General features: G+C 35.6%; 1 protein-coding gene across 3 annotated transcripts in view; it reads right to left on the bottom strand.

Annotated features, from left to right (window-relative positions):
• The window catches only part of hdx (highly divergent homeobox), a 28,904-nt gene extending 20,156 nt beyond the window's left edge, over window positions 1-8,748 (bottom strand). For 2 of the 3 annotated variants that reach the window (XM_039694218.2, XM_039694221.2), the window contains exons 1-3: window positions 8,638-8,748; window positions 5,576-5,825; window positions 2,534-2,680 (exon numbers count right to left, since the gene is read on the bottom strand). In XM_039694218.2, coding sequence (XP_039550152.1) covers window positions 2,534-2,680; window positions 5,576-5,611 — 183 coding nt within the window. In that variant the 5' untranslated portion in view covers window positions 5,612-5,825; window positions 8,638-8,748. Of the gene's footprint in view, window positions 1-2,533; window positions 2,681-5,575; window positions 5,826-8,191; window positions 8,427-8,637 lie in introns of those variants that run through there. The other variant, XM_039694220.2, reaches the window with a different exon arrangement.
• Between the last annotated feature and the right edge of the window lie 7,443 nt (window positions 8,749-16,191).

Below are 16,191 nucleotides of genomic sequence, written 5' to 3'. Positions count from 1 at the left end.
GTATGGCACGCCATATTAAGTTTAATTCATTTCCAGGATACTAACTCTTAATATCAACAATTAAAGTTTTACTAGTTAAAATGATAGTTATTGATATCAGGAATTAGATTTTTACTATAACAATGGCAATTTTTGATATCAGAAATTACACTTCCACTAGTAACAATGCTAATTCTTGATATCCACAATTAAATCTTCACTCGTTAAAATGCTAATTCTTGATTTCAACTAGTAAAAACCTTTATTTTGAATATCAAGAATTCAATTGTCACTAGTTGAGATGTCTATTCTTGATATCAACAATTGAATTGCTTTTAATAAGTATACAGCTGTTCGTTGTTTGTACATTAGTTCACAGAACATTAACTAATGTTAACAAATACAAATTTAGATTTTAATAATGTATTAGTAAATGTTATAATTAAATAAGCTCCAAAATGGCAAATAACGAACCATGAAAGTAGAAGCCCATGTCAACGATACTTTGCATGATTGAAAAAGTTTCCCAGTATTCGAATAATAACACTAAATTTGCAACATTAGCCGTGTTGTCTTTACAGATTTGTGCAAAACTTTTGTGATATTTTCTAAATGTCAATAAAAAAACTATTGCTAAATTATGACGTTTTCATTATGTTATGCAACTGAAACATAACTTTTCCTGTCGTGATAAGTCATTCCAACAATCCTAGCAACAGATGCTGGTAGGTTTACATATATCACAGCCAATGTACTAGCCATTATTGTTAATGGAAGGAGACGTAGGCGCGTTATACAAGCTTTAATGGAGTGAAAAGCCTCTTATACTGGGGAGAGGCCACTTATGAGCTGTTTATGAGTGTTTCTCCATTGTTTCTACTTCGCTGTCTTGATTGTGGCATTTCTTAGTGGTTTAGAATCTAGTATTACCATAATTCTTTTGTCTTTTATGAGTTACAGAGATATCAGAGACAGCGGCAAACGCCAGAAGGACTAGCCGAGGAAAGGCCGATCCAGTACATGAGCGCTGAGCGCCCGGTGATCAACTGGATCTAACAAAACCAAAACATCAGATTAAATGTTCAAATACAGTGGTATGAATAAGTTTTGGCACCCATGCTAAAGTTGCCTAAAAAGAGGAATAAAAAATCATCTTTTGGATATTGATCTTAATGCCTTAATTAGAAAAATGAGGAAAAGTCCAACCTTTAAGGACACCAATTTTCTTTGTGAATGAATAATGTATCATAAATAAATAAATGTTTTTCCTTAAAATACATGGTGCATAAGTCAGGACACCCCTATGTTAAATTCCCAGAGAGTCAGGCATATTTTTATTTTTAAAAGCCAGTTATTTCATGGATCCAGGATAATATGCATCCTGATAAAGTTCCCTTGGCCTTTGGAATTAAAATATCCCCACATCATCACACACCTTCCACCACACCTAGAGATTGGCATGGGGTACTTTCCATAAGATCATCTTTCAATGCAAACCAGCTATTAGGCTAACTGAAGTAAAACCATGCCAATCTCTAGGTGTGGTGGAAGGTGTGTGATGATGTGGGGATATTTTAATTCCAAAGGCCAAAGGAACTTTATCAGGATGCATATTATCCTGGATCCATGAAATAACTGGCTTTTAAAAATAAAAATCTGCCTGACTCTATGGGAATTTAACATAGGGGTGTCCTGACTTAAGCACCCTAAAAAAACATTTTTTTATTAATGATTCATTATTCATTCACAAAGAAAATTGGTGTCCTTAAAGGTTGGAGTTTTTCTCATTTTTCTAATTAAGGCATTAAGATCAATATCCAAAAGACGATTTTTTATTCCTCTTTTTAGGCAACTTTAGCATGGGTGCCAAAACTTATTCATACCACTGTAGGTGCTATCTTTATAAATAAACCACAGATTTGAGCTTTAAGCAACTACAACCTCACCTGAAAAACTCTTAAAACTATATTTCGTGACACAATAACAGTATTTATAAATTACGTGTGTTTTCTCCTCTGCTACTGACACTTGCTGGTTGGTGCGAGATGCATTCTGGAATACCTGACTGTCTCAAATCTACACAAGTCACCTCAAAATGTGAACTTTGAATTGGAACAGTTCCAAGTCCACAAGAACACAAGTACACACACTGAGAAACGGCTTGTGACGAACGCAGGAAACAGAAGAGAATTGCAAACACTAAAAATTTAAATCTTTAAACAGAAACAGAGAGAATCCATGACATTAACAATCTTTTTTTTTTTTTACTAATTTTGATTATAAGTCATAACTCAATAAAAATGTCCCCCTCTTATATTGCTCTCAATCACTGAGGCACTTTCAATAAAGAATTTAATAGTAATGTGAATAGATATATGCATTGTTAATTCTGTTTTCACATACTTTGAGAATTTTGAGTAAATACTTCAATAAAAAATAAGTCTACACTTCCATATGAGTCGTTCAATGAACAGTCATTGAAAAATCCATGATGGTCGCTCACTAAATGGTCTGAAAGTCAATGTTCAATGAAAATTAAACAAAACATGCTTACTCTAACCACGCTGAAGTCAAGTTTGGTCTCTTGAGCACACTGTAGGATGAGCTGGAAGCAGCTCTTGCTCTGATTGGTCATGCCGTTCTCATAGTAGCGCTCCAGGATCCGCTGTTGCTCGGCAGTAAATACCGACCGCAAGTTCATCTGTAAGATTAAATTTTGTAAAACAAAACACGACTGCACAGTATGAGCAATAAGACAACAGTATCAAGAACACCCTACGCAATAAGAAAAGCCACATTTAGGGATGCAAACGATTAAGCGATTATCGATTAAGTGTCGACAAGAATTTACTCGATTAAATGAAATTAATTGTCGGCTAATTGAACATTGCGAACGAGACAGGATGTTCTAACGCGAGAGAGCCGACGCAAACTTGAGGCGGCAAAAAAGAAACCAAACATGAGGTGGTCAAAACGGAGTGGAGTGCATGGATATTGACTACCAGCTATACAGCGTGCTAATGCTAACCTCGAAAATACAGTTGTATTCTAACAATAACTTAGCTCATAACTGTCAACACTGCCGTTTTCCCTGTTTTCTCCCGTTTTTTAGCCTTATCTCCCTCCCGATTAGTTATTTTTCCCAGGAAACTAGTCTAACTGTCTGTCACACTTTCATACATGGTGTGTTCACTTCGTATAGACAGCAAAAGGGGTGTTCGAGGTGCACGGCACATACAATACAATATTAGCCTATAATAAATAAAATAGCTAACTGCTTATTTTAAAATATAACTCTAATAAATACAGGATAAATAAAAATATCTGCCGGAAGCTAGTTATTTTAGTCGATAAAGTTTCAAATATGGATATTTTTCTTACACAAACCCAAAGCCAGGTTGTTGATCCCCCCATAGCCGTGTGGAATGGACAAAATGCACTTTAATGGACAATTATTTTTTATGTATTTTAATTTTCTGTGCATAATTTATTTTGTTAAACTACATAAATGCCATTATTCTGTGACGTATCCCAACTGTTACAATAAAACATCAATTTAGCAGTATAACATACATTTTTATTCAGTATATAACAATATTTAGCTTTTTATGTTAAATTTATAAATAGGCGCTTATCAGTTAATCGTTAATCGTTAAACGATCGATAAGGTTGATTAACTAATGATTAATGAATTAATCGATAATTTGCATCCCTAGCCACATCACATATACAGTCACAAGTGTAGTGTCACAATTGATTTTATTTTATTTTAAATGAATGTTCTGGATTGAATGTAGGGAAAGCACTAAAATCACGTCGAATGTTCTGTGGTTATACTTTTGAAAGAGTGTCTGGGTTTCCATCCAACTATTTTTATGTATTTTTGAATGTTTCACCCACAGCTGTGTATGGGGAAATCATTATGTGAGCTATTTCACTCATTCTCCACAATCTCCGGGCGGTATTTCATTACACTATTTATAACTGGTTCAGTATGGCAAATAACCAAACCAAGGAGGTCATGAAACACAACTGATACATGCTTCATAACATTACTTGATGGAAACATGTGAAGTTTTGCATTCTCTTTATTTAAAATATTCATTTTAAAAATGTGAAACACAGATGAGTCAAAACTATATTCGCTGGTAACTAGGGTTGGGTATCGTTTGAATTTGAACGATTCTGATTCCAATTCCTATTCCTTGTTTCGATTCCGGTTCCAAACGATTCTCGATTCCGATTCTTTTAAGAGGCAGGGTCAAAAAAGTTTAGCTAACCTTGCTAACCAACGGTCTTTCTGAAGGAAATAATCCTTTCTGAAGGAAATACTCCTGTCACAAATACTCCTTTTGTCACAAATTTAGCATTTTGTCGAGATTTCGTTATTTTTAGAAAAGTGAAGCCACACTTTGGACCGCTGACGTAAGCTACTAATGTTCGACTCGCGCGGTTATGCCAACACTTCCGGTAGACGCTTCTTCGTTGGTGTTGTTCAGCAGTTTCTTCTTCCGCTCGGCGGACTGTGAATATCGAAACTAGGAATCGAAATTTTAACTTTTGAACGATTCCCGGGAAAAACGAAAAGTTAGTCTCGGTTCCAATCGATACTCGATTCTCGATACCCAACCCTACTGGTAACACATTAAATACCATCGATAGAGATAAATATTAGAGGTCGACCGATTCATCAGTTTTGCCGATATATTGGTACCGATAGTTGATTGGTGTAAGTATCGTTATCGGCAAAAATCCAAACCGATAGTTTTTACGGGTTGCGTCTGTTGCTGACTCTATGGATTTATATGAAATGGTAACACTTTACAATAAGATTAAATTTTTAGCATTAACTAAGGTTAAGAAGTGTTGTGGACGTATTATTCACTGTTTGTTAATTTCAACATTTAGTAATACATTTTAAATTAAGTTTTAATTTTAATTTGATCTGTTATTACCTTAGTTAATGTACTATAAACTAACATGAACGATCAAAATATATTGCTCAAATAATAATGCATGCAGTAAAACTGTATATTGAACAATGCATAGTTCATGAAAGCTGTATTACACCCTTGTTAACGAATGTGACTTACAAAGTGTTACCTGTTAAATTTACAAATGTTCCTAGGTTATAGCTAAAGAAACCTGTATGATTTTAATGTTTAAATTATTTTCTGTAGAGTTTGTTCTGTAGAAGTTCTCCTTTTTATTTATTTATTTAATTTAGCACATTTCAGTTCAGCAATGTTTTACTTGGAGCGTTATGTTTGTTTTTAATCCAGTATCCTTTTTAAAAAATATATCGGTTGAATAATCGGTTATCGGCATGCGTGGTCAAACCTAAATATCGGTATCGGTAAAATCCAATATCGGTCGACATCTACTTAATATGTTGAACCCTGAACAATATTTAAGTGTTGAGTTGTGCAACTTATGGTTAAACAGTTATGTATGTCCCTCTTTTATTATAAAATAGAAACAAATCTCTCGATATAAGAGTAATAAACCCATTGCATTGGTTAGGTCTCTTGTGTTGCACTCCCCAGCACAATGTAAGTGAATCCCTTCAGAGCACATCTCTAATGAACATACTCACAGTGTGAATGCTCCTCTTTTCCAGCCATTTTTCCATCCCTCTGATGGATGTTCAGTGAGACCCCAGGAATCAGGTTGAGCTACTATGAATCTCAACATACAACAGTCGTGTGCACATCTATTCACACCAGCATTCGGGCATCGCAACACTTCTAACTGCTCTTACGAGGTGTCTCAGCTCAGGACGCTGTGTTTGGGAGGGTGTTATAACACACACGCTCCTGCACTCTCCAGGTCTGGACCCCTCAGATCTGAAAAAGACCATATGGAAAGGTTGTTTTCTTTAAACATTTAAATTGATCAGTAGATACAATGCATATATTGCGTACATTTTACTTAGATTTAAAAAAAGGTTACACTTTATTTTAAGGTGTCGTTGTTACAGTGTAATTATATATTTAAGTAATAATATATGATATATTTGAGTAATATTATGTACTTACTATAAGATTAGGGATAGATTAGGTTTTGGTTAAGGGGTTAGTTGCATGTAATTATGCATAATTTACTGTTATTACTATGGTAAGTACATGTAACATACATGTAACAAGGACACATGTATGTAAAATAAAGTGTTACTTTGGGCCTCTTTAGGGATTTTTGAAAATGACCTTTTATGTAGTGTGTAACAGAGTGAATGAAAACATCCTGCAAAGTTTTAAATCTGAAAGTGCACCGTATCAGTTATCGTCTTTCAAAAGTAAGAGTCGACTCTGAGTCAATGAAATTAATCGTTTTTCAAACGTTGTGACGTCAGGACGAAACATTAGCATATTGCCCGTCCACGTATTACGCCTGTAGGGCCACAACATCACGTCCATTCAAAATGTTTAACAAACACTCTTCTTGTTCGGCCTTCAGTTTGGAAATGCCGGGAATATTCTCCATAACAGAGCGAATTGTATCCCGTATCTCCATTTCCGCCGTCGTGTTTGATTTCCCCAATCTTAAACTCGGCGCTTAGCGTCTACGTCACGGCTCTCAGTCTGCCCTCTGTTTGTTGATTGGCTGGCTGTTTTCAGACATGAGAGACATGCCGATGTCTCAGACTGAGTATAGAAGCGAATTGAAATAGAGTGGAAGTACTAAGTCTGACGTAGTCAGGCTGACAATTTTGATGTTTTCCCTGACGACATCTCGAAGTTATTTTACTGACGACTGCTTCTCAAATCTCGAAGTGAAATGCAGGATTAGCAAAAACCGCTTCCTCTTGAAAGATAGTGTTCAAAATACTTAGTTTTGAGATTTATATATGTAGCTGTTTCGCTATAACACTAGAAAAACAATGTATCTGGTTTGTCCAATGCTGTTGTTATGTCCATATCAAATAAATAAATATAAATAATATTGTGTAATTCACCTGTTAACTGGCTTACTCACATTATTACTGTCTTGTGAAAATTACCTAAAACTACTGTCTATTAACGCAGATTGTCTGTCGTTCTCACTACTTTGTTTTCGACGCGCACTATACACGGTAGACCAATCACAACACACTGAGCTGTCTGGCCAATCAGAGCAGAGTAGCTCGCGAAAACGAGGGATTTAGAGAGATTGAGTTATCTGATGAGTCGTTTGAGAATCATTAAAAATGTGCTTATGTGCAAATGTATATTATGAGAAAATTCATCCTTTGATGTATGTAAACCTGTTGTAGGAAACTTTAAAATAGCATAATATGGGGTACTTTAAAAAAAAAAAAAAAACTGAAGTATTAAAATACCTTAATAATAATTTCTGTAATTACATCTATTACACCGTTGACGTTCCCTTACCCCTTAACCCTAAACCTACCACCACAAACAAACCTATAACCTTACCTGTTTCCCACCTCAATCGCAGCAAGTGTTTTGCAATACAACATCAACACAATAAGTACACTGTACACCTTAATTTAGGACAAATAAAGTGGGACCTAAAATATTGTTTACAATTTCAGTCCAACCACATTACCTGAGAAATTTCGTCATCTGCTTATTTAATAAAAAAGCATAAAATCACTGATTCATGGTTATCATAATTCCTGCCAAATCATTTACTATATGTTGCGATAATAAAACTATGTTAGTCATATTGTTCAAATAAATACAATGACAGAAAGATTGCGTTGCACAGTCACATAAGGGGTCTAACAGAGTGATGTAGAATAATAAGTAATTACATGTACTTACTATATGGTTAGGATTTGATTTAGGGTTATTTTGTTGCATGTAATTACACACAATTTGTAGTTATCTACGAGTAACATATCAATGTAACAATGACAGCGTCAAATAAAGTGTTACCAAAGATTGTGTGAAAGAGGCGTGCCTTTCATCATGTAGTGAAATCTAAATTTCGTCCAAGCCAATAGCTTACCGTTCCTATAATGTTCCAATGAAACAAGTTAAAACTGCGTTAATACAAACGCTGTGTGCCTCAGCGTAATCACGTAACCATGAGAAGTGTTTGTTGTGATGAGTGGCGGTGCTGATGAGGGTTAGCTGCAGTGCTAAAGTCTCCATCCCGCGCCATTACAAACACACTCAATAACATCTAACGTGTCACTGCTGCTCGGAAAGCTCGTGGTAAACAAACAGTTGATCCGATTTATCATGTGAATATCTGGAATGCTCACCAAAATGTAGCCTATGTTAATCGCCGACGTTTCATTTGTGCGTTTTAAATAATATCGCGTAATACATTTGCGCTCGTGCATGAAATCATAATAATCTCAACGGAGCCAAAATGTTCATACGACCACCCTTATCTCGGAGATAAAACGCTGGGGGGTTGGGGTATCAAATTAAATGAAACGCGAAACTAAACTGAAGTAAAGTGGTAAAAAAAAAAGAGGGGGAGAAAAGGTAGAGACAAATTCCTGACGCGCGCTAGTGCGCGAGAGAGGCCCAGGAGGCCACGCGCGAGCCAAATCCACCACGCTAAACTTTTATTATTATTATAATAATTTTCAATTACTCGAAAAGCGATGCTGGTATAAATGTATGGCACGGGCTATTTGGAATGATTCCCGTGCTGTCACCACAACCTTACAACAATCCTTGGCGTGTTAAAAGAAGATACCTTTTGTTGAAAAATCAACGGGCCCCCTCGAATTCAGCAGATTTCCTTACGAATCCCCTGGCTAGACAATGAAATCAAAACGTCCGATCATCAATTCTAATCATGATCGTGACGTCGGAGATGACACGAGCCAATGGAGATGCAGAATCATCGTTCTGACACAAACAAACCCCGCCCACCACTGTTAGGTGAGGGTGGAGGTTTCCAAAGAAAGACCACTGATGCTACTGATGATGAATACTGGGCACAAATGCATATTATTATACCAGGCTACAGATTCTATAAGGAAGAAAATACCGTATAACATCATTTTTGATAGTTTAACATAATCGTAAATATAAGTAATGAAGCAGGCTAATAAAATAAAACAATTTTAAGAGAGAATTTATGCAAGACAAGGCAATTTTATATAGCGCATTTCATACACAATGGTAGCCTAATATAAATTGCTTTAGAAATTAATTAAAATAATCACAACGGGAGCATAATAAATTATAAATTAAATTAAAATAAAAGTAGAGACTAAAAATGTACTAAAAGTACACTTCAACTCACCAGCTTGTGTGTCTTCACCCCAAATGGAGTGTGAAAAAAAATGTAACATTTCATCTATTTCAAATGTGACAAGTCCTGATAATACATTCAAATGCTCTTTATAAGCCCTCTGGCATATCTGTTTTAATGCAAACGATCCACATTTTAATAAATAAACACTTTTAGTTGATTAGCCTACTCAGCCAAGCAAATGAAAGATATACTAATCTAAATATGGATTCATATTGTATCTCTCTGACTATTTACTCAGGTTTGCAGGGTCTTTGCATTGTTTCTTTGAGGCTTTTCAGTTCACTTTGCTTCTGATATGGTTTTCCTTGTTAGCAAGGTAACATTGATACAATGCGTTTTGATCCAAACCATCATTTTGGTCAAGTTGGACATTTCAGTGTTTAAAGAAGATTGGATCAGCATTGACATTTTGACGAAAGCCGACACATGTGTGGAGAGAGAGACATTGAACTAACAGTGATTTGTGTAACACAGAGAACTGTTCCTTCATTAATGAATAACTAGGAGCAAATGAGTAACACACTATATTAACATTCTTCAAACTGGGTGTTTTGCTCTTCTCTTTTGTTGCGTTTGGTTTGTATTGTTACTGACAGCATTCATTATAAAAAACATCCTTTTTTCTACATTCTTAAAAATGCATCTTGCTTTAGGAATGATTACTAGAAATTTCCTGATTAAAGTTCTAACAACATTTAACATGTTTGGTAACACATTTTACTTGAAGGGGTTTGAAGACTGACATAACACCTTCATAATCATGACATGACACGTTATGAATATGAAGGTTTTGTGCAACTGTCATTAAGTGTCATTCGCTCAGTTGTTAATGCAAATATGACATTATTTGAGATGTCTTTGTCATGACAACTTGACATTACTAAGACAACAGAACCTGTCATAAATGTGTCATAAACTGTCAGGTAGTTGGTTTTGACATTTGCTGTCATGAGGCCATTATAACATTTTAATGACAAATTCAATTACCACTGTAGTTGATGTTAAGAATAATATTCATGACACGGTTATAATGAGCTCATGACAGCCAATGTCAAAGCCAACCACATGACAGTTTAAATTAATGTTAACACATAAAGCTAAGTGGTTTCTTAAGTTTGATAATTAATCTGCTATGTCATGTTTATTAAATATTTATGACGACATCTGTGTTGTCTTAATTACGTCAAGTTGTCATAAAAAAGACATATTTGCATTAAAAATGTCATAACTGAGCGAATGACACTTAATGACAGTTGTTATAAACATGCACAAAACCTCCTTGTCATGTCAGGTGTCATGTCAGTCTTATGCACACCCCCTCAAGATTTATTTGAAGTGCACTTGAAGGTGAGTAAGGATATAATACTTTAAACATAGCCTGCATATTGCTACATATTGTTTTACTCAATGCTTGCAGAGCACCTGGCCTTCTTTCCTTTAGTGAAGGCAGATGGACAATTATATAAAGAGAAGCACCCTCCTGATAATGCTGACAGTGTGGTCGATAGGATCATCTCCTGACCTGGGATTTGATGCTATCCTGCTTTATCTCCTTCTCCCTGATCATCATCAGGTAATCAGTCATAGGATGATCACTATTTTATTTGAGGAATGTAACTGATCTCCATTCAGTTTAGCTTGTTCCCTCCTACTTGTTAACATCAGGTGTCTTCAACTTAAAATAAAGAGTTCTTCATTCATCTGTTATTCAGATATTTTTGTTAATTTTTGTGTGTAAATATTACTAATTTTAAATGGTTAACTTTTAAGGAATTAATTATATTCATTATTACTCAGTTCTAATTTGTTAAATTTAATTAATAATATTGCTTGTAATCTGTTGTCACAATTTTATTGATTAGATATAGCATATTCATTTTTACAGTAAACATAATTTAAGTCACCATTATGGTGATCAATGTTTGTTTTAGTTGGGATCTTGACCCTTAAGTCATCCACTTTAAGTTTTGTTTGGCTGATATACCTGAGTTATAACAGTCACATGAACAAATAGAAAAGGTTATCTGATGATGTTGGTTATATTTTAACATCATTTTTTCTCAATCATTTGACTGGTTAAATATTAAGGAATTAATTTGATTAATTATTACTCAATTCTAATTTGTTAAATTTAATTAATAATATTGCTTGTAATCTTTTGCCACAATTTTATTGCTTAGATATAGTGTATTCATTTTTTACAGTGCACACTCAAAAATGCAATTTGTTTATGTGAAAGTGACTGACAAGGCTATTTTGTGATATTTAAAGCGATTATATGGATAGTTCACCCCAAAATGTAAATTGTGTCAGTAATTACTCACCCACATGTTGTTCAACCCCAAAAGACCTTCGTTTAGCTTCAGAAAACAAATTAAGATACAGTATTTCTGATTAAATCTGAGAGCTGGATCACTCCTCTAGGCTTCTAAGGGATTGAAACTTGCCGGCCCAGAAAAGTTATTAAAGACATCGTTAAAATAGTCAGAGCGACTACAGTGGCTCAACCTTAAGTTTATCAAGCGACGATAATACTTTTTGTGCGCAAAAAAAAAAAAAAAAAATTAATAATGACTTTGTTCATTTCTATTCATTCCAACTATTCATTTCCTTCTTTGTGGGCCTCGAGATTTCACGTTGTGAAACTGCACAGCGCTTCTGGTTTGTATACTGAACTCACGGTACGATATTATTGCGATACTCCATCAAAATGGTAAATTAGGTATAACATTGGGTGTGTAAAAGAATAAGCTTGGACTAGGTGCTGGAAACCTAAATCACAGGACAATAGTGACACCAGAATAACAATATTCATGATTCTGAACCTGAAAACACAGAATTATTTTAGACGAATATGCTTGCACTCTGTCACTGACTAGATGTATTTAAAATAATGTAGGTCAGACATTTGGCATTAACAGGACCCTTCAAATGTTCCCCCATTGCATTATTATACATTATATTCAATATTATATACAGTATATAGTAGTTTAATGTAGTACTGACACTAAAACTCTGTAAACTTTATTTTTTATTACGCACCGTAATTTTCATTTTGGGTGAAATATACACAATATATATTGTCACTGTCCACAATACATAATGTTGCATTTATTTTTGTATTGCGATATATTGTGACATGATGTAACGTCACCAGCTGTAGTGCCTTTGAGAGCCACCAGAGGGCACTCCACATCAGACTATTGTCATTCCCTCACAAACTACATCTCCCATAACTCACTGCCTGGACTCCTCATCCATTATGACATTCACCTGTGTCTCATTATCTTGTTTAGCTCACCCCATATAAGCCTGGTTTTCTCATTCACTATCTGCAAAGTCTTGTGTAGTGTCACACTGCAAATAAAAATATACTATGGAAGTCAATGAGACCAGACTATTTTTTCAGACTCAACAAACAAGGTCCATAGGAACATACAAAGAAGACAGACAGACAAATGAAAACAAAGGATTACTATAATCCATATAAACAATTTCTCCAGTGCCTCCAAAACAGCGGACTGTACCTAGTACTGCTCTGGTCAGGCCATTTAAAAACAATTATAATTTCATTTTGCAAGTCCATAAGTCTCATCATAAATCTATAAACATCATTTATTATTACAGCATTTAGTGTCGTCACATCATTCTGCACACACAACTGGCTTGCACTGGTCCAGCGAGGTACTTTCAAAAGAATCCTTAGAGCATCTTTATATAAATGTAACTTGTGAAAAACAGCTTTTGTATAGCAACACCACAGGTGAGGAGTATAGAGTGGTGTGCAGTAGGCTTTAAACAATGCAATTTTTACAATTTCTGTACACATTCCAAATTTCTGTTCCAGCATATTTGCCTGTGCATACAATTTACAGTAGGCTGCCTTTGGATGTCATCATTATCAGAGAGGTCACTCAATGTGACCAAGGTACTTCATTTTTTCCACAACTGCCAGATCCCTTAAGTGGAACATAAATACAGCATTACGCTTCTCTCTAGTCCTCACAATCATCACAACAGACTTTTTCGGATTAAACTTGATGTCGTATCTGGGTTGGGTCGTATCTCTGGTCGTAAACTGTCTGGTTACTGATATTCTTCTAAATATAAAAAAAAACCCCGGCTGAATACATTCGACTCTGGGGGAGTGGTAAAATGAGCCTATTTCCAAAAAAAGTGGAGTATCCCTTTAAAAATGACGACTAATCAAGGATTTTAAAGACTCTGTTGAAAGTTCTGTGAAGTGAAGTGTATTTTAGAGAAGCTGTGGATTTTAAAATGGGTAAAATGGAGGAATCCTTTAAGGATGCCGTGGCGACATTGGAGAGAGAGGTCAGCGAGTGTTTAAAGAGGAGGGACGAGAAGTGGGAAAAACAGTTGGAACAAATAAAGGCTCCAGAAACCACCATCTCTCCTCCCACTGCGGCAACGAACAGCCCAGTGACTTCCACATCGACCCCTGGCTTTCCTCCAGTTAGCATACCCACCACCTCAAACACTTTACAAACCAACAACAGAGCCGTTGATGGAAAATTCTGTGCCCTCACTACAACGGGGCCAGAATTGGACACTATCTTTACCAGCCAACCCTTCTCCAGAGAGCAGATCACCAGTGCCCAGGTTGAAGACGACATGCTCCAGGGACTTACCAGCTCTCCCACCACTCAAGCAACCAACCGGGTCAATGTATCGGCGGAACTTCTTGATGTGACTTCTTGTTGACGTTTAAAGTATTTTCAAACAAAATGGAGGCTAGATAGACCCCCCCCCCCCCCCTCCTCCTCCTCATCTGCACTGACCAGCCAAACCCCACCCCCAGGGCCTTCTTGTCAGTTATTGGCTGGAACAGTTTGTTATGTTTCGTGGAGCGGATCGCCGCAGTTTGTTTTTGTTGCCATTTGTGGAGCCTGGGTTGTCTGCATAGACCGCATTTTTTTACAGTGTGTTTAGGCGACAGGCAGCTAGCGGATAGTGAGGAGATGTTTGCTGTATGTGACAAAAAATGTTTTGGCTATAAAGTCCCCGTGAAATCAAAATTGAACCTATTTACTTTGTTAGCGCATATTACTAGTCTTGTGGTGAACAATTAATCCGTGCAAGTGAATATATATTAAAAAAATGTTTTACCTTAGTAATCTTTAATCAAAATCTGAAAAGTTACTTCCGGTCTGGAACGGTTTCTTTTTCTGATGACGTAGGCTTCACAGTTTGGGTGGGGAAACGCTTAACCACTCCCCTCAAACCGTTAGTTTGCTATGAGCGAGAGATGGAGAGGAGGAGCGCTAGAGTAAAACCCTGCCCTCTGTTCAATATTCCGTTTCACTTGGAAATACGTCACAGCACTGGAGAAAAATCGTTTGCAACTTCCGGTTCACGGGGACTTTAAAAAACGTGTGACATCGCTTAGAGCAACTTTAACTACTATAGAGGGTATGCGCGTGATGTCACCGTCGGCCGGAGTGCCTGCAGTTACTCACAGTGAGTGGCAAAAAGACTGAGCGGCTGTATTTGTTATCAGTGTGAATGCCGCGAAAATCAAACACAACACATATAAAGTGGGAAAGAGCTTTGCGATTGACTGTATAACTAGATTTGACAAAAAAAAATCAGACGTATATTTTTACAGACTGTGATAGAAAGAGGAGCAAATGGATCACTGCAATTCACAGAAACAACTGGACTCCAGTCAGCGAAAGGTGGATTTGCGGTTATCATTTTGTGTCAATATGCTGAATTTAGCTGTAAAACCATACCCATATATTTTGTATTGTTATATATATATTAACAACTCATCAATTAAATATTTATCATTGCATATTCTGCATTATTGGATTTTTTTTTTAATAAACACAATGACCAAAAAAAAAAAAACTATAAAGTTTTAGGGTGATACAGATATTCATATGATGATATATAGGCTATATATACTGATATACGTAGACCATTTTGCAAGATGTAAACAACACTGGTCCAGAAGCACTTCCTGTTTCAGTTTTTTAACGCTACATAAAAGCTGGGATAAAATGCAACCAACAGAAAATATAAAACTGAATCGAAAAGTTAAACAAACATCTTTAAGATGTTTTCTTTACATGTGAAATAAAGAAAACAGTTACAAACTGAAACAGGAAGTGTTTCTGGACCAGTGTTGTTTACATCTTGCAAAATGGTCTATAAGTGATCACCCGGATTTAGACCTATCTATATTGTATTTATATAAAGCATTCACAGGCAATTTTGCTTTATGTTTAGGTCTATATTGCTTTTATTTCCCCGGTGTCAAAATCAGGCAAACATAAATATCAGGCAACACGATTCCTGGCTGCATGTCAATATCCATGGATCACTGGATATTTAGTAAGTTGTAAGGAACACAATATTGAGTCCAACATTTAGTTTAAATTGATAAAATTGTTCGTTTTAGTCACATTTTCGCCATTTCCCCTATTAAATCCAGTCACGCAGAAGATCTTTTGCCACTCAGTCAGGCTGTCAATGCATTCCCTTGGTGTATCCTAAACATTTTGGCCAAATTATTGAGAGAAGAATAATGACATAACAACATACCTATCAGTGTCTTGCAGAGTTTCTCGCCAGAGGAAGACATTGTTTAGTACAAGTCACCTGCTTTTTCTATGAATGCTTTGGAGATTTTTATGTTGTTTTATAACTGAGACTACAGATTTGACCAAACGTGGGAACAGACACAAAATCTTTTTTTTAACTGAAATTACAAATGATACAGAAAATAGATATTCTAGGTAATTTAAAAGAGTAAACACAAAAAGTTGAGAATTAGACTTAATTATTTCATTATAATTCAAGTTGAATGCATGAATCAGACCAGGAAAGATGTTCAATAATAGGTAGTGGGATTCATTTAGTTAATATTTTCATTAATAATGTCCCTAAATATACATAAAGTATTATTTTTTAGTAATAGTGTTAAATAATTTGTGTTATTATTCAAAACTGATAACATTTTAA

This window comes from Pimephales promelas, chromosome 9 (assembly GCF_988280905.1).
Source record: "Pimephales promelas chromosome 9, fPimPro1.hap1.1, whole genome shotgun sequence".
In the NCBI taxonomy this organism is placed as follows: domain Eukaryota; kingdom Metazoa; phylum Chordata; class Actinopteri; order Cypriniformes; family Leuciscidae; genus Pimephales; species Pimephales promelas.
This window is presented reverse-complemented; position numbering and strand designations above follow the sequence as displayed.